General features: G+C 37.8%; 1 protein-coding gene and 1 pseudogene across 1 annotated transcript; both read left to right on the top strand.

Moving 5' to 3' along the window:
• The window catches only part of LOC128021647 (regulator of telomere elongation helicase 1-like), a 43,917-nt pseudogene extending 27,665 nt beyond the window's left edge, over nt 1-16,252 (top strand).
• LOC128021610 (uncharacterized) lies at nt 430-9,115 on the top strand. The gene is made up of 13 exons (XM_052608917.1): nt 430-4,784; nt 4,875-4,958; nt 5,079-5,141; nt 5,221-5,361; nt 5,444-5,780; nt 5,892-6,177; nt 6,672-6,905; nt 7,060-7,145; nt 7,322-7,426; nt 7,769-7,962; nt 8,112-8,276; nt 8,358-8,602; nt 8,913-9,115. Exons 1-13 carry the CDS (start codon nt 4,735-4,737, stop codon nt 8,933-8,935), a joined length of 2,013 nt encoding a protein of 670 aa, XP_052464877.1. The 5' UTR covers nt 430-4,734; the 3' UTR covers nt 8,936-9,115.
• Nucleotides 16,253-17,985: the final 1,733 nt, after the last annotated feature.

Here is a 17,985-nt window from a genome sequence, read left to right as displayed (position 1 = left end):
ATTATTATCATTTAAAGTATTTTATTCATGTGATAGCAAAAATAAAGATTCAGCATCATTACTCCAGTCTTCAGAATGATTCATTAATTAAAAAAAAATAATAATAATAATAATAATCCCCTTTGATTGATAGTGCTTACCTTCTAATTTAGTTAGATTATCACAATAAATGGATTTGGACATTAAAAGGAACAGGCCATGTTTATTGAAGTAAATGTATTCTGTCTTCTGCTTTTTCAGAAAACAACGAATTCATGTACTGAAAAAACAGGCAATGCTTTCATTGTGGAGCTGAGATGATGCCTGAGTCATGAGAACTTTAAGATCATCATGGAGGCGTTACAGTGGTACAAGACAACCGATGACCTGAGTAACTTTCTAGTTAATGTGGTTGAACCGCTCCTTCGAGACACATACGGATTGCTCAGAGGTGTGGAATCTCATCTTATCCTTATTATTTTCCGCATGTTCTCTCTGTACTTATGATTCTTTACAGCCTTTAACCACTGCCTACAATGGGCTGGATTGTTCACTGGAATCCGAAAGTAACTCACTCCCGCTAAACATTTACTCTTTGAATTATTACACCCGGGAGGGAACAATACAAGTTTACACCATTATGACTAAAAGTTTACTAAATAGTATTAGGTGCAAGGTGCTTTTTGACTCTGGTCAAGCGTAACCATAGCAGAATGGTGGGAGTGGCCTTAGATGGCAACATGCCTAGTGCATTATGGGATTTGAAGGTTTCCTACCTATTTGGCTAAAGGGAAGACAACAGAATTTTTTATTTTGTTAATCTAGTAGTATCTAGTTTTATCTTTTATCTTATTTAGCACCAATTAAAAAAAAAAATCCTTTTTTTTCTACTGCACAGTACAACTTATAATAATATATCTACTAACATACTTTTAAATACCTTCAATTATATTTAATTGTGACTGTATAAAAAAAAAGGCAGTTAAAGGCAGGGTAGGCAGGTTTTTTTCCCCAAATTTGTTTAAACTGTCTTTATATACCAATACATAATTAAAATGTTAGTACTCTGAAAAGGAGAGTATAAAAATCGTGTGTCTGTAGTCCTCTCGGGGCTGCAATTAAACACAGCTACTAAATATGATTGGCTGGGCGACTGTCCCTCTCTCTCGCTACCATGGCTACCACCCCTGCTGCTACAGGAGCTGCCCACATGCGCGCATCCACAAGAGGGGAAGAGGCACACAAGCTAGGAAGAAAGTAACTAAAAATAAAGCTAAATAGTTTATAATTGTTAATTATAACTTGCAATTATAATATAATAATTCTACAGAATTTCTTTTTTTTTTTTTTACATATAAATGTTCAAGCAATATGCAAACTATCAAGTAAGACATTTATACATTTTTCGAAATACATAACATTTCAAAGAATCTTTACAGAAAGACATACTGTTGTGTTTATATGGTCAAAAACATCACTGTTTTAATAGTTGGTGCTAAATGCTTTAGTCTTCATACATAGAGCAAGCAAGCCAAAGGAAACAGTGGGAAATAAAGAAAAATCTGTAAGATGCCGATACTGGAGTAAAAATACCTTTGGAGAAACCAGACTAACCAAAAACACAGAGGACCAGTTCTCGTATATTCAGTCTAAACATTTGGTACAATGTCAATGGTAGTTAACAGTGTTACTGCATTGATTCAGCTGTAAGATTCAAAGCTGTAACATTGTTTTCTCCTGTGGCCCAGGTGATGCAGGCAGTGTTAGTGTGACTAGTGTTTTAGCACATCTGATCTCTTCTGGAAGCTGATTCCAACTGCGGGCAGCATAGTAACTAAAGGAGGACTCCCCTTGTTTTGTGTGAACCCTTGGTATTTCTAACTGACTCGATCCTAGTAATCCGAGTGGTCTGTTTATATTCAGTGAGCATATCTTTTTTTTTTGGATGTAGTTTTTTTTTTTTTTTTTTTTTACTAATTCTATTTCTGTTATCCCACAATCTTCTGAATTTGTGGGGTAAACGGGTTGTAGTCATCACAACTGAATTATTATTATTTTATAACTGGAAAAAATATCAGGCACTTAAAACAGCTACTGCCTTGGTCCTACGCGGACCTGATTTCAACCTGACCCCCACCTGCTGTTAGCATTCCATTGACTCCCATTCATTTTGGCGTCACTTTGACATCGAACAACTTTACATCTGAGGCGTTTAAAAATTGACTAATGACTGCGTCATAACCTGCGACTCTCTGTTGCACAGTAGAGAAATTACTGTATGGACAGGAGGAGAAGCTCGCAGACAATCTTTTACTGTCTATGAGGCGATCGGGGGGACGTGGAGGCATAAAGTCAATTGAGATAATTAATCAGAATACTTCTAATTGACTTCACTTGTCTCCGTTGATTCCAATGGGGTCACTGTGTCCATTTCTTTTAATGTCTAAGGATTTTGCGAGGGGACTCGACTTCTCATCACACTGGAAGTAAGAATTCAACACAATTTCTCCATTGAAAGTTGGGGTATAAGCAGAGAATGTCTAATATGGTGAGAAGTTTCACTCTCACTACACTTCCGGCTTCAGAACTGGTTGCAGTTCCACTCTGATTCCATATGAGGGCGCTCACAGGATAAGTGCAGAATGAATGGAGGTCAATGGCGGTATACCCCTCAAAATCCACTTTTCTCAGGATATAATTTTTTGTCTAGTAATTTTAATGTTGTATTTGAAAGGAGATGCAAAGAAATTACACATTTCCGGATGTTAGATTTTTTAGAGTCACTTAATTTGCTTTAAAAAGTCTTTCAAAATGTCAATGACGTCATACACATCTTACGACCAGAGATACTGCTTTACAGCAATCCTTCAGTAACTTTGGTGCTTTCAGAGAATGTCTATGGGGCTTTCCAGAGCCGTTGGGTAACTCCTAAAAAACCCATTCAGTCTGTGGAAGGTGAATCAGTGAAGTAGTTAAAATAGAAACAAAACAATTTGTATGTAGCAATCGAGTAAGGGAAGAGTCCCCCTCCCAACAACACGTATTGTTATGCTGTTTGGTAGCCCGTTCAACCTGGCTGATTTTGGACATTAGCCAACTTGGCATTTGGCCAGCTTTCCCTCCCACGTGAACCACAGTAAATTCAGGTAGGCTTTGATAATTAACACAGTCCACATGGGTTAACTTTTTTTCGTCCTTGGGAAAGGAGAAATAGGACATCCCTTGCCCACTATTAGAACAATTTAAGTTTTGCACACCTGCAAGGCTTTTTTTTCCTTTAAAATTTTGTATTGATATTTAGCACTATTGAGCGTGACATTTATTTGTGCTTTTTTAAGGTGGCAATACTATACCATATGTATCCGGTATTTCTTAACACAAGAATAAAACAACAAGTACTCAAATTCAATTTATTTTCAGTGTAAATTTCACAGTACATACATTACAATAGGCATATAAGAGTGCCAGCAACCAAAAAAAAGTTGCTGCGTTGAAAAGAAAAACAGTCAGGTGAAAGGGACAAATTTAGCTGTCTAGCCCCATAGACTCCCATTCATTTTGCACTCATGGCGATCGCCCTCAGTGGAACTATGGTGGAACTGCAACCAAAATTCGGTACAATAGGACTTAAAGGCAGGGTAGGTAAAAAATGTATAAACAACTTTCTTCCAAATTTGTTTAAACTTTCTATATATATCAATGCATAATTAAAATGTAAGTACTCTGATAAAAAGAGTATAAAAATCGAGTGACTCTAGGCCGTTTAATCTGTATTAAACACAGCTCATTATTTCCATTCGGCACGAAACATAGGATTGGCTTAGGCGACTGTCACTCTCTCGCAACCATGGCAACCACCCTTTTGCCACACATGACCTGCCCACTTGCGCGCGCACGTTTGATTTGAGAAATTCAAGAGGCACGGATCCTAGGAATACCAAAACAATGGCAGAGCAAGCAAAATTCACAGTACCTTCCTATGCAGTTACTGAAGGCAAACCAGGCAAAAAAAGGAAGACCGTACCAGTACAAGAAAAGGCAATGAACAAAAAGTCTTTGGATAAACAAAGAAATAAAACGCGAGTTAATATCGGCGTGGCTTTCCAGCGATGGCGAGAACTGAGGGAACTCAAGGGGCTGAAAAGTGACTCCTTGATGGCTTTATTTCTGCTGGACAGGTAAATCTTTCTTTTTGTATTTTGATCATACATATTTTTTTGTTTATTTTTTCATGAAGCATAGCTAACATAAAATTACTTGGTGAGCCGTAGTAGAGACGATAAATAATCTCTAGGCCTAGCTCAAGATGATAGCTATAGTGTTGAATTGTGCATAATTTTGCTTTAGATAACTAAATACATGTTTAACAGATAGTAGGCCTAACGTTACTCCGCATCTAGGAACTTTTCTTAGAACTATATTTACCCTCTGTCTAACTCTTTTACCATGTTCACCTGTAAGTTTACCTGTAGGTTTTTTTTCGCCTTTGTTTTGTTTTTATATTCTGTACCTATGTTCACTGCTGTCTTTATCTTGTATCTGTGTGTGTCGTACACACTTTGTTGTATGTGTGTGTTATTATTTTGTGTCTGCAATGCAGTTGTGAGTTGATATTTGAGTGTATGTTACTCTGTTTATCTGTAATCAAGACATTTTATAAATGTGATGTAATTGTTGTGTTGATTTGTATAATTTTTTTTTATTAGTTATGAGAAAGACATATCAACGTCCACACCATCGAAAAGTGGATTTACAATGGCACCACCACCTGTATCCACTATTGTCTCGGAGTCGCTTTCTGACCGGTGAGACTTGTATGTTGTGTCGTTCAGTGAACGAGTGACAGTTTTTATAACAATCAACATATTTATCTGTTTTTATTGTCATTTTTCCAGAGATGATGACTTCTCAGTCCCTGGAGTTGAAGAGTTGGATAGTAGCAGCGTACAGGATAAAAACATTCAGGAATTAGATGCAAGGTATTGATTAGTGAGACATTTGTATACATTTTTTATCAAACTTCACTTTATAGTTATTGTCTCCATCATTACTTCAACCAGTGATGGTGACCTAAGATCTTATTTTTTATCTCTCTTTAGTATGTCATCACTGGATCTGGATGTCATCAGTGAAGATGAATTTAACAACATTAAAAACTCAGTGTAAGTTGTTGTGTTGACTGAATAGATGTTTTAAATTATATTGTTAGATTGAATATAATTTTCCAATTTAACTACATAGTATCGATTGGGAAGATGACACCTGGTGTCCTGATATGGAGACAAAGTCTGTGTCATCATTTGAAGAAGACGAAACAAAGGAAATAGATACAGACTATGATGACAGTGATGATGAGGACTATATCGCACATATTTGTGTGCGGTAGGTTCAATAATGTATGACTATTATATTGAAGTTATTCATATGTTTGCTAGATATTTTTAAAATATTTGTGTTACAACAGGACTGGCGGTGCACTGAAGACTCCGATTTGTCTGAATTCCCTTCAAACAATTAGTATGGAGGACACTGTGCACGATGCTGAAGACAACTCCCAAGACCCTACTATTGCAGACATACATCCAATCCCAGAGACTACTAAAATCATGGTTGAGGATGACATAATTGGCCAGCCAGCATCTATAACATACCACAGTTGTCTGAAGCTGCTTGCCGAATATCTTGTTCTACCTGTGAACATGTGTACTGCTAAGGACACAAACACAAATGCAGAGTGTGGGGCACATAAACCATTTGAGGTCAACATCCATTCCAGGGGTACAGCTGCAATTGTGGAATGGGTGAGTCTGAACTTTGTGTGACTGTATTGATAACATGTTTTGAACAATTTCAAATGTTTTAGATGTGTAATATAGGTTAAATATATATATTTAATTGTCTTTCTTTTTCAGATATGTTGTAATGGTCACACTGTTTGGAAATGGTCTTCACAGCCCAATTTTAAATATGGAATGCTTGCTGGGGACTTTATGTTGGCGTGTAACATACTGCTGTCTGGCAACAACTATGCCAAGATTTCACTTCTCTTTAAATTTATGAATATGAGGATGGTGGAGAAGTCATCTTTTTTCCGAATACAAGACTCATACTGTGTGGACACCATAAAGGAATTCTGGAAGGAGAAGAGAGCTGAAATCATTGCCCAACTACAGTCCAAAGGGCCTATTGTGGCCTTAGGTAAATTCACATACACACACAAATAAACAGGATATCTATTAAAAGAGAGTACAGAATATTTCAAAAGATGGTCGTTGATCTACCATGCATTTACAAGAGGCAAGGTGTGAATGATGACTAAACCTCATAGAATGTGATCCTCAGATTTGTATGTATAACCCTCTTTTTACACCTTGCCTCATGTGACCCTATTGACTCTAAGGATGGCAGTGTGGGTCAACGACAATCAGCACCACTGTCAAGGTGACAACCCCACTATAGGTGAAATATCAGTAACTAAACATCACTTGGTAAAATGGAAACAGACACTTTGATGTATAAATGTTTGTGTTGTTTGTTTTACAAAATCTTCAATTAGTAAAAGATACCGGCCTTATACAGAGCTAATCTCATCTACGGTTGCCCAGTGATTTTATGCAGTTATATACTGTATGTATAAAATGAGTATGTCATTGTTGAACAGTATTTAGTTCTTTTGCATTCCCTTATAAAAGGTGATGCTCGGATGGACAGTCCTGGATTCTGTGCACAGTATTGCACATATTCAACAATGGAAAATGAAACTAAACATATAATCAGTATGGTCAACATCGACAAGAGGGAGACCATGAGGAACTCTGTTGTAATGGAGAAAGAGGCCTTTCAACAGACCTTCGAGGCACTCCGTCAAGAAATAAACTTGACTGAAATTTGTACCGATGCTCATTCTCAAATATCAGCTCTCTTCAGTAAGTATCTTTACTATAGTCTTTATGGTTTTTGTAAAGCACCCCAAATTTCTGCACTCATTACAGACAAAATACATCACTCTGATTATGACATGATATTGTTTTGGGTTATTTTGGGTGAGTATGCATTAAATTCCTAGCTTTTGTCCTCCAGACAAAGGGAAATACAGAGACAGCGGAGTCCACCACACTCTGGACGTCTGGCATGGGTCCAAAAACTTGAGCAAAAAAATTCATGCAGTAAGTATAATAAATCCGCATCAGTAATCACATTTCATCTGATCACAATAAAAACTTACATAACAGCACCCTTCCATACCTTTTTATTTCTATTTTAAATATATTATTGTTTTTTTAATCCTGTTGACATAATCATAGTTTACCTAATACAAAAGAATAATTGTTTATGCATCCAGGCAGGGCAGCAAAAGGGGTGTGCCATTCTCCAGATGTGGAATAAAGACATCTGCAACCACTTCTGGTACTGCTGTAAGACGGCCGATACCTATGAAGAGTTTATTGTGAGTTTTTTCTTCTTTGATATATTTTTCATTTTCATTATTTAGAAAGAGCAGAAATTGAAGCATCTGTTTTCATAAACTAATCTAACTTATATAATCACCCGTTTTGGTCTATAGGTTTAAAAATGAAATAACTGATATAGTGGGTATTTATTGTACAAATGTTGTGACATATTATGTGTATTTGTTATTACTTTTGGCATTCAATTACATATATAATGCTTTAGTCCATCACTTTTTAAATCTAAAAATTACAAGTTTTTATGCTGTTTGTGTAAAATCTTGTTGTGACTTGTTTATGCAATTAGAATTTGAAATCTGTTTGTAAATGTTTTACCACAGGACATGTGGGTGGGAGTCCTGCACCATGTCACAGGAGAACACACGTGGGCTCTTGGTGAGTGTAAACATGGCCCCTTGCTGGACGACAGAGATAAAGAATTGATTGAGAGTGGTTCAGTGGCACATGAGAGGCTGGCTGAAATTATTCTCGATGAACGCTGGCTGAAGGTCGTCCCCAAGTATCTGAATTTCAGGTACATAAGCAACTTTATATAGCTCTATATTGTAAATGGTCAAATCAACTATGTGAAAGACATTTTACTGTAATTGACGTCGATATTACATGAACAAGATTATTATAAAAAAAACATATTGTATGTATTTTTATCTAATGTGCACTCAGGTCAACTGCAGATTTGGAGTCGTTTCACAACCACATACTGATGTACGCCAGCAAGCGCTTCAGCTTTTCCCCACCAGTTTATGCTGCTCGTACCATGCTGGCTGGCCTCGATTACAACCATCATCTCCATAGACCAGCCAGGAGAAAAGCTGATGGCACAATTCAGTAAGTTTTGAATTCTTTTTATAAAATAAATGTTACATTGTACACTTTTCACTAAGCTGATACACTTCTCTATATTGTCAGGTATGGCAAGGTGTACAACAAAAAGTCCAGGAAGTGGAGGTTATACTCATTGAAGGTGGAGAAGGACTACAGCTACATCTCTGACCTACAGCGTGCCATCCTCCTTCGACGGATATCAGCTAATAAGGGGATTCCTAGAAGCAGAACCAGGAGACCTGATGATCCCCGTCAACATGGTGTACTGTCTGGTGCACCTGCTCCATCAACACAGGAGCTATTGCAAATTCAAGTCAGCAGAGGGTTAGGTGAGTTCTTTAAATACTGGTACCTCTAGTAGTACCAGCTATTTTATGAGCTATATGGATTTATTGGAAAAAAAATTAAACTTTATTATCCAAGACAAATGTAGTAGTAAATATGATTTTGGCATACTAAGTAAAAAAAAAAAAAGGTGTATAATAACGATCATTTATGGCCAAGCTAAACACACAATCAAATAAAACTGTTCTCCCATAATAGATTATATATATAACGTTATAATATTTAACAGTAATGTCTTTGTTTTTGAAATGTGGTAATCATGTCAGAGAGATAATTATTATATTCTTTGTATAGGTCAATCGCTGCCGAAACAATGAATAATCTCCACAGGACCATAGCTGATGTGATGCTACGTCCCAAGTCTGACCCATCTACCAGTCAAGATACCTCTGGAAACCCAATGTCTTATGTGTTATTGTTGATTGTGCTAATGTTTTTTATATTTGTGATTATAGTTTCTAGCTTTAGTAATACAGAAATAAAAAAGTGACATTCTACATTTGGTTGTCGTTATTGCAGAAATAATACATAAATTTAGTTTTGTAATCAAATGTGGTTTCTATTGCAAGTGTAAAAAAGAATTAATTTATCATTTTCAGTATTTTTTTTTATTTAAAAATAAACGAAGAAAACAGTATACCAAACAAAATAAATAATTTTAATATTGTACAATGTAAAACACAGAAACTATGTACATGTATTCATCCACACAATAGATGGACAGTTCTCTAAAGCACTCTAGACTCTTAGACTCTACTAGGAATAAAACCTCTGTACTGTTGCAGTGGATCAGGATAATGATCGCGTATCTTCCAGACGCAGCAACTTGGTATCACGACTCTGTGACCCTGTCCCAATGCTCCATACTGCCACACTACAAATTGCCTGTATGCTGCATGATGAAACTGTCTATTACTTTGTCCTGGTTCTGGATTATCAGTCAATGCTCGAATGTCATTCCAGATACGTCTGGCAAGGCGCAGAACACCCTCTTCCAAAATGTAGGCTTCCATGTGTGGCAGTATGGAAATACAATAATCGGGATGTTGTCCACAGCACTTTTGTTCTACAAATGTGGCCATTCCTCTGCACCGCTGGCAGACACACCAAGGGGGTTGCCCTGACACAAGAGGGCCTGGTGGAGGAGCATTTTCTGACATCCTTTCCAGAACATCAAACATAAGACTTGGGTCACGCGTCAGGCAGAGCTCCAGGACTTGATGTGCTTGTTCCAGGCTCAGTCCTCGAATTCTGGCCTGCAATGGAATATATAATTACAAATTATATAAAAAAATGTAAATATTGGTGTGATTACACAGAACATTTGTCAACATGATTCAATTTTTTATTTTATTTTTATATAGCTTCGTGTTCTCTGAGATGACTTGTGTGCACATTACACTCCAGATCATATATACCTGTTCACATGCCCTTGTTTGAGCTTGAAGATCCAAAACTCGACGCAGGTCCTCTTGTCCAAGAAGTGCTCCTTGCCCTGCACTTCGACCACCCCGTCCTCGGCCTCTACTTCCTCGGACCCTAGTTGCACGGCCTCTTGCACGACCTCCTCTGCTTCGCCCTCGACCCCGGACCTGTCCTCGAGCTGACGATGCGGTACTTGTCTCTGGAGTGTAGTCTTCATCAGAGTCAACAATGCTTTCATCATGGAAACTCTTACATGCAGAACAACGTATATGTTATGAATCTTACACGAAATTCATCTTCATCACAGTGTAAATGATGGTAATGGAAAAACGTGTATCATGCAACCTGTTTGTAGCTTTGCCTTATAGATAACTAGCTCGTTAGCGAATCAAAAAATATATATTTTAAACTTTACCAATATCAATATGCTAGCTTGATAGTGAGTACTAAAATACATCTTGTTTGTTTATCTTCATAATTATAAAGTTATTTTTATTACATGTGATTCTGACATGATGTCACTACATGCACTGTGCTCCTTCCTCTCCGCTCGTCTCAGGTAAATAATGCGTCTTCCAGCTCAGTGGTCGGAGTCGCGCGTTCATGTGTTTTGGGGGCGTGGCTTTGGAAGGAGCCCAGAAGGGAGGGGGTGGAGTGAATGGAAATAATGAGCTGTCTTTAAAACAGTCGTGAGAGGTCTACAGACACTCGATTTTTATACTTTCTTTTTCAGAGTACTTACATTTTAATTATGTATTGATATATATATAAAGTTTAAACTAATTTGGAAAAAAAGTTTTTTATACATTTTTTACCTACCCTGCCTTTAATAGGGAGTGGGAAGACTCGCTACTTCTGCTACTTCCTTAGCAGCAAGGCACGCAGTAATGGCGGCTCTGCTTTACTTCCGTGTTTCGCCGGATTACTGTATAAAGTCTGAGGTATAAATCTCAATCTGTTACTCGAGAGGAAAATGACATGCTTTTGTCCAAAGCTCTGTCTAATCCAGAGTAACCCTGTTACCGTTGATGTAGCCCACATGTCCTCTGTAGTACACATTCTGGCCTGCCGCCCTGGCCTACTCCATCTTCGGCCATGCAGCTGCACCTTTCGTTGAAGTTGGAAAAAAAATTAGGATATTTTATCAATTTTGGACAAAATATTATCCCGTGGCCAACAATAATAATATCATAAAATTATGATAATAGATTATGAGCAAGGTAACAGAATCTACAGTTTAAGGCAGTGACTTGTAAGCACACAGCACAAGACGCTTGTATGTAAAATCAACCAAGACTTTATTGAACTACTCTAATACACACAAACTAAACTAACGAAAACACACAAACATTAATTCAAACAGTGACAGAGAAAAGTGATTTTATTAATGGAGGGTGAATGGAGTCCCAAGCGTCTAGCGTTAGACACTATTTCTTGACCGCAGCCTGAGAGAATCAATCTACTAGCACTTCAATCTTTGTTTTCTTAAAGGGGGGGTGAAATGCTCGTTTTCACTCAATATCCTGTTAATCTTGAGTACCTATAGAGTAGTACTGAATCCTTCATAACTCCAAAAAGTCTTTAGTTTTATTATATTTATAAGAGAAAGATAGTCTGTACCGTTTTTTCCCGGAAAAATACGAGCGGCAGGAGGCGTGACGTGTGGGCGGAGCTAAAGAATCACAAGCGCGAGTAGGCTTTTGCGTTGAGAGCATCTGGAAACTGTGACATTACCGTGAGGAAAGAAAACATCATCCAAAACAAACCATGGCTAACAGTCAGATTCAGCCGTATATTTATGATCCAGAATCAGATCCAGAGGCTGAAATTTAACAAGAGCAGCAGCAGCAACGACTACAGCAGGACGTCTCTATGTAGTATGTATTGAAACTGTATATATTTGCTTAGCGGTTTTGGAAAATGACTAAGTTCCACTTTATGTCGTCTTTTTTTTTAAGGTGTACATGTGGAAAGTGCAGTTTGATGCCAACATCGCATGTTGTTTACTTGATAAGCTTAAGCGCCGATAGCTAAGTTAACAACACAGAGATATTTGAAGCAGTTTTACTCACCGCCTGCGGTTCCAACACACGATCGTGACCCTTTTTCGTTGGGACTGCATTATCCTTAAGAAATAAACGATATGCAAATCCGGCGTCAAACTGGGCCTTGTTTGTAAAACAAGCATCTTCGAAATGCAGGGAACAAACAAAAACACTTGCACAACTCCGTTGACGCTCTGTAAAAATAAACTCCATCCACTGGTCCCTTAATGCTGTTTTTTTTTTTTTGGTAATCTGTGCAGGGTTGTCTTGCCCTGGCAACCAAAAACACACTTCTTTTGTGACATTTCGCTCTCGCTCTGATCGGTGAATGTCTCTGCTCTGCTCTACGGGCACGCGCGCGCTCTTCCGGGAGAAGTTCCCTTAGGACCCATATAAGGAAATTCCGCTCCATCTAACGTCACACAGACCCATACTCGAAAAAAACTTTCCGAAACTTGTGACAAACCGGATTTTTGTTCCAAAAATACTCCTTCAAACATACAACTTAATTTTTGAAACTTTGTCCATGTTTAGCATGGGAAACCAACTCTTTAACAGTGTAAAAAACTCAGTATGCATGAAATAGCATTTCACCCCCCCCCCTTTAATAAGATTTGCACCAGTTTCATCTAGAATTAGGAGATATTGTGTACTTGCATTTAGATGCTCCTGTGGGCGCATTGCAATCTAAATGATCCCCCTTACCCAACGAGACTTAGGTCTCTGCAGAGCAAAAGTGGGCGTTTATCACCATATGGGTGTTTTCAAACTGCTGGGTGTTTCTAAATCATGCAGTCTAAATGATCCCCCTTACCCAACCCCACCCCTAAAGCTAACATCACTATTACATCAACCAATCATGTATCATGGTGTAAAAACACCCTGATCTGGTAACTCCCATTACATTCCTGCAGAGACCTATACTTGGCTGGAGACGGAATCTCTGGCACTGATTGGCTGGCAGTCGGTCAATGACCCGTTCTGAGGGACAGCACTCTTTTGGGATTGGTTGGTTGGCTTTGCTGGGTGGCACTTCATTTGCGAGACTTCCTGGATTGTGGGTTGCAATGCAACAGAGTTTCTGAAAAGTCTGGAGCGACTCTGAGAGGGTTTTCTTTGACGAAGTTCAGTGAATGATCTTACGGAAGAGTTGATGAGTTTTGAGTGAGCTCTTGGTGGTTTAAAGAGTACACGCTGGACGATGGAAAGGTCAGCACAAAACATTGGCAAGAGCCAAAGTCACTGCAAGCAGGGCAAAAAGCAAAGCAAAAACTGCTTGTCATTGGGTTATAAGTGTGTCCATCTGACCCGTCCTTCTTAGTGTGGCAGCCAATCAGATATTGTCTTGGGCGGGACCTACACTCCGTTCACTGGTTTTTGCATGTAATTAGCTTAATGTCCACGTGATCGCGTGTGCCCAAACTCCTGAGAGTTTATTTAAAAGCTTTAATAAGCAAACTTAATAGTTTAAATATGGTGCATCCTACACACATCTACTTTATATCCAAATTCTAGAAATCATTTACCCATCAAGTAGGTACCAAAATACATATACTTCCCATAGTTGAGGTGGAAGTAAATAAGGATTTAGCCGTGAAGTTTTTAACACACAAAATTAACTTGAGTAATATAAAGCATGCATAATACAGAGAATACACATGTATGAGGCAACTTCTGGTGATTAGTTCCTATAACTGAGGTAGAAAACCCTATGAATAGGCTGTAATGAAAGTCAAACACACAGAAAGAATTCCATGGGTTATATAAAACATACATGATACTTAAGATATATGTGAGGTAAATACTGGTAATCAATTCAGCTTATTGGAAGCAATTTTGAGACCGTTGTTTATATTAAACCACAAGTGGGTTAAATTCAGTCTATTGGTTTTGGAGACACAAGTCTCTGGAATTTGTAGCTTCAGAAAAAGGGGTGTTCCCTTGTTTAAGGTTTGTGATGATCCTGGGCCCTGGGCCTTCGTTTTTCTGATAAGGCTGTGGATTTATGCGTTGGGGTCACCACAGGGTTTCTTGACCATTTGGTCTTAAGTTTGGGGAACAAAGAGAAATCTTTTCCTGCTGTCCTGGCGTAGCTGGTATGAGATTAGACAGGCACAGAAAGGAAAGGGGGGGGTGACATCTCCTTTAGCCATCTCGGCACCATGACTGTTTTATGACACAAAAATGGTTCGATGGAGAATCGTTCAGATCTGTGGAATGCGGTGTTGGGTTCATTTAATGAAATGGACTGTTCAAGTATAATCCTACAGGGAGAATAATCCTACAAAGAGAAATCTTTTCCTGCTGTCCTGGCGTAGCTGGTATGAGATTAGACAGGCACAGAAAGGAAAGGGGGGGGTGACATCTCCTTTAGCCATCTCGGCACCATGACTGTTTTATGACACAAAAATGGTTCGATGGAGAATCGTTCAGATCTGTGGAATGCGGTGTTGGGTTCATTTAATGAAATGGACTGTTCAAGTATAATCCTACAGGGAACTTTTTCTCTTTGTCTCATTCATCAATGGTAACAATGGTCTGTGTTTGCTTGGCCTGAGGTAGCGCCTGATTTAACGTCTGACTTTCCGCTTGGCATTTTCGGTTAAAACTTCGATTGGGCTATAAATGTCTGGAATAAAGTGTTTCAACCCCTTATTTAAAAGTTCAGTTTACTGTTTTTTTAACCTTTAAACCAATCACATTTAATTTTGAGGTAAGAATTCTGGGGCATGTGAATGAGAGCTCAGAAAGTGCTGCTTGCCCGTTCCGCCATCTTGCCGAATCCCCTCGTTAGCCTATTTTTACAATAAACTGCTTCTACGGGGCCACAACATAAGATACAAGGTAATGGGGCCTTTTATACATTTTCGTGTTTCTTTAGAAATAATGAATGGACAAATGGAGTCTTTAAAGCTTCAGATGTAAATTCGCTGTAAAAGTGACGCCAAAATGAATGGGAGTCAATGGAATGCTAACAGCAGGTGGGGGTCCGCTAGCCAATGGCGGCACCCAGGGATGCTTCAATAAAATACAACTGTGCACAACCGGAGGCTGCAGTTTTAGCACCCCGGCCATAGGACCCTAGTTTTTTGTGACAGCACGATCTACCGAACTGGATGATATAGAAACAGTTGCAGTTTCAGGACCGCAGTTATAAGACCCAGGTGGTTTAGTTTGTACATACATAATTTGAAATACAGTTAATCTCATGAGTATTTTTATTAGATTTTATAAAATGTGTTTTTTATTCAAAATACATCAGAGGTTAAATTTAAAAAAATTACATATATATACATTTACAATATATATACATTTTTAAACATCTGAAATAGTGAAGTCTTAGTTTCTTGAATTATACTGACTATATTGATTAACCTCCTTAAGTTTAACTAATTTGCTTGTTATCAGGTAAAATAAAATTGGAATCAGAGTATGCAGTCACTAAATGATATAGCCAGATATTGTAATGGTTGTAGAGAGGCAAGACAAAACTGGAGAATCATTAAAGAATGAATTTATTGACATTTATATAGAGAGTTTAACATGTTCAACTGAAAGATATATCTCTGATTTAACACTTATGAAATGTTTTTGAGCTTTTTCACATTTGGCTCCCAAACTCTGGAATAGTCGTCCTGATAAAGTTCAGGGTTCAGACACATTCTCTCTGTTTAAATTTAGATTAAAAACACATCTCTTTCGCCAAGCATTCAAATAATGCATCTCATAATTTGTGACTGCAGTTGTATCTAAACAAATGCGCTTTCTTATTCTTTCGCTTGAGTTAAATGGGTTAATTTTACTTTGTTGGAGCAGCAGCTATGCTAATGATGTCTCTATTTGTTTCTCTGTTTCTGCTGGGATCTTCATCCCGTGGTAACTAGGATTTACACAAGCTCCAGTCTGGATCCAGAACACCTGAGAAGAGATGATGCTGACCCTCAGAGGACCTCAGATGATGCTAACCCTGAGTCAACAAACAGAACTAGCAAATATTGCTACAAGTGTGACTGCATCATATAATAATTGCTGTTAATAATGTTCATCGTCTGGCTGACTACGTCTTGTATTGATTTTTCTGAAAAGTCGTGTCATATGCACATAAACTGACAGTAACCAATTTTAAGCTACTACTAAATATTGTAGAAACATAATTTTCTTTAAAGTTGCTTTGTAACAGTTTGTATTGTAAAAAGCACTATACAAATAAAATTGAATTGAATTGAATTGTTCCGTGAGTTATTCATTACTGTGATTGATAACTGTAGCGATAAATGGAACAAAACATCTGCAAAGCCAATGCCAAAACAGCATTAAGTATATCTTTGCATCAGAACATCGTACAGATATGGGGGTCGGTTTATATTGGCAAGCAGCCTTGGAAGTATCATCAGTGGCAGCTTCCAAGCCACTCCCTAGCAGCAAAACAGAGTACCTTAGCAACCATTTAGTAAGTCTTATTTCTTTGCAACAGTAAATCCTATAACAGGAATTCCAATATGTTAGTCATACTAGTAGTGAATAGCTACATGCATTGGATTCCGTGATCACAGAATCACAGAAATTCCGTGGAGGGACTGGTATTAGTTATACTTTAGAGGAATTCAAATGTTCATTATATTTAATGTAGGTTTGAATAAAAGTAAAACTCATTAATTCTTCGCTTTTCTGCCTTTATTTCTGACCTGTGATCTTTTGAAACCTCAGTACACCACCTCCTCCTCCTTCCGTTCCTGTTCGCAAGTAAAACAGTCAGCAGCAGTCGTCTAGTGCTGGTCACCGTGACTACGAAGGAATGCGGCGGAGCTCCGCTGACGGTGAACCGTGAGAAGATGGTGATGCATCAGTTTTAATTTAGAAGCTTGTTAGGATATACAGTACATGGCTGAAAGTTTTTGGAAACCACCTTGTAATCCACAAGTCAGTAACCAGTTAATAAATCCATCTGCTCAGACTAATCATCTGAGTGAATAATTTGCTGCTTTCTTGATTTTCCTGAAATCAATAGAAACTCTGTGCAGTGTTTATCTTTCACATTTACTGAATATAATGTCTTACATCTGATGCCTGCCCACATCCACATGACGACTGTAGATTTGTTTCCAGAAACCGCTTCAAGCTGGTTTCGAAAACATGAACTTTGTTGAACAATCCTGAACATTTTCTTATTAGTTTTAGAACACAATCACTTTCTGTTGGTTTAGCAAAATCAAAAGCCAAGAACATCAGTATAAATTCACTGCTTTCATGTTGTAGCAACATCTCTTTTGACAGGAAATGTGTATTTTCTGTAATTGCGAATGTGTAACTACTGAATTGGGACTATGGAGTGGTGTATCTCCCAACATTCATCAGCTTCTTGTTCTCATGAAGCTCTCAGAAGAATACAGTATCTCACAATCCAGTTATTTTAGATATTTTAATGCAATCTGGAGCCATTCATGCTGTTGAATACACTGTTAGTAGTTTTTTAGACCATTTTATGATGTGCTTGATGGCATAAACCAGATATTCCTTCTCCTCTAGGTTAAAAATGAAATCCAGCTTTACCGACTCCTCTCTGTGTGACTGTGGGAAATCATGTGTTGTTTAAATATTATATCTCTATTTATTTATCATAAAGAGTTTTAAATGTCAATAAATCAGAAAGCACACTCAAATGAAGATGTCTTCTAATTTTTATTTAACTTTGATGTGTTTATATGGTTTGATATTTACACAGACAGGTGTGACCTGGGCAATTTATTTATGAAACGCAATTTCTTTTTTAGCGGTTACAAAGTAGCAAAGACTACTGGCTTTTTTCATGTTACAAACATTATACAGAAATAATTGTTATTAAAAAAAAATGTGTATGTTTAATTTATCCGTGTTTTTAGTTACTGAAATATAACCCT

The sequence above is a fragment of the Carassius gibelio genome, chromosome A10 (assembly GCF_023724105.1).
Source record: "Carassius gibelio isolate Cgi1373 ecotype wild population from Czech Republic chromosome A10, carGib1.2-hapl.c, whole genome shotgun sequence".
NCBI lineage: Eukaryota > Metazoa > Chordata > Actinopteri > Cypriniformes > Cyprinidae > Carassius > Carassius gibelio.
This window is presented reverse-complemented; position numbering and strand designations above follow the sequence as displayed.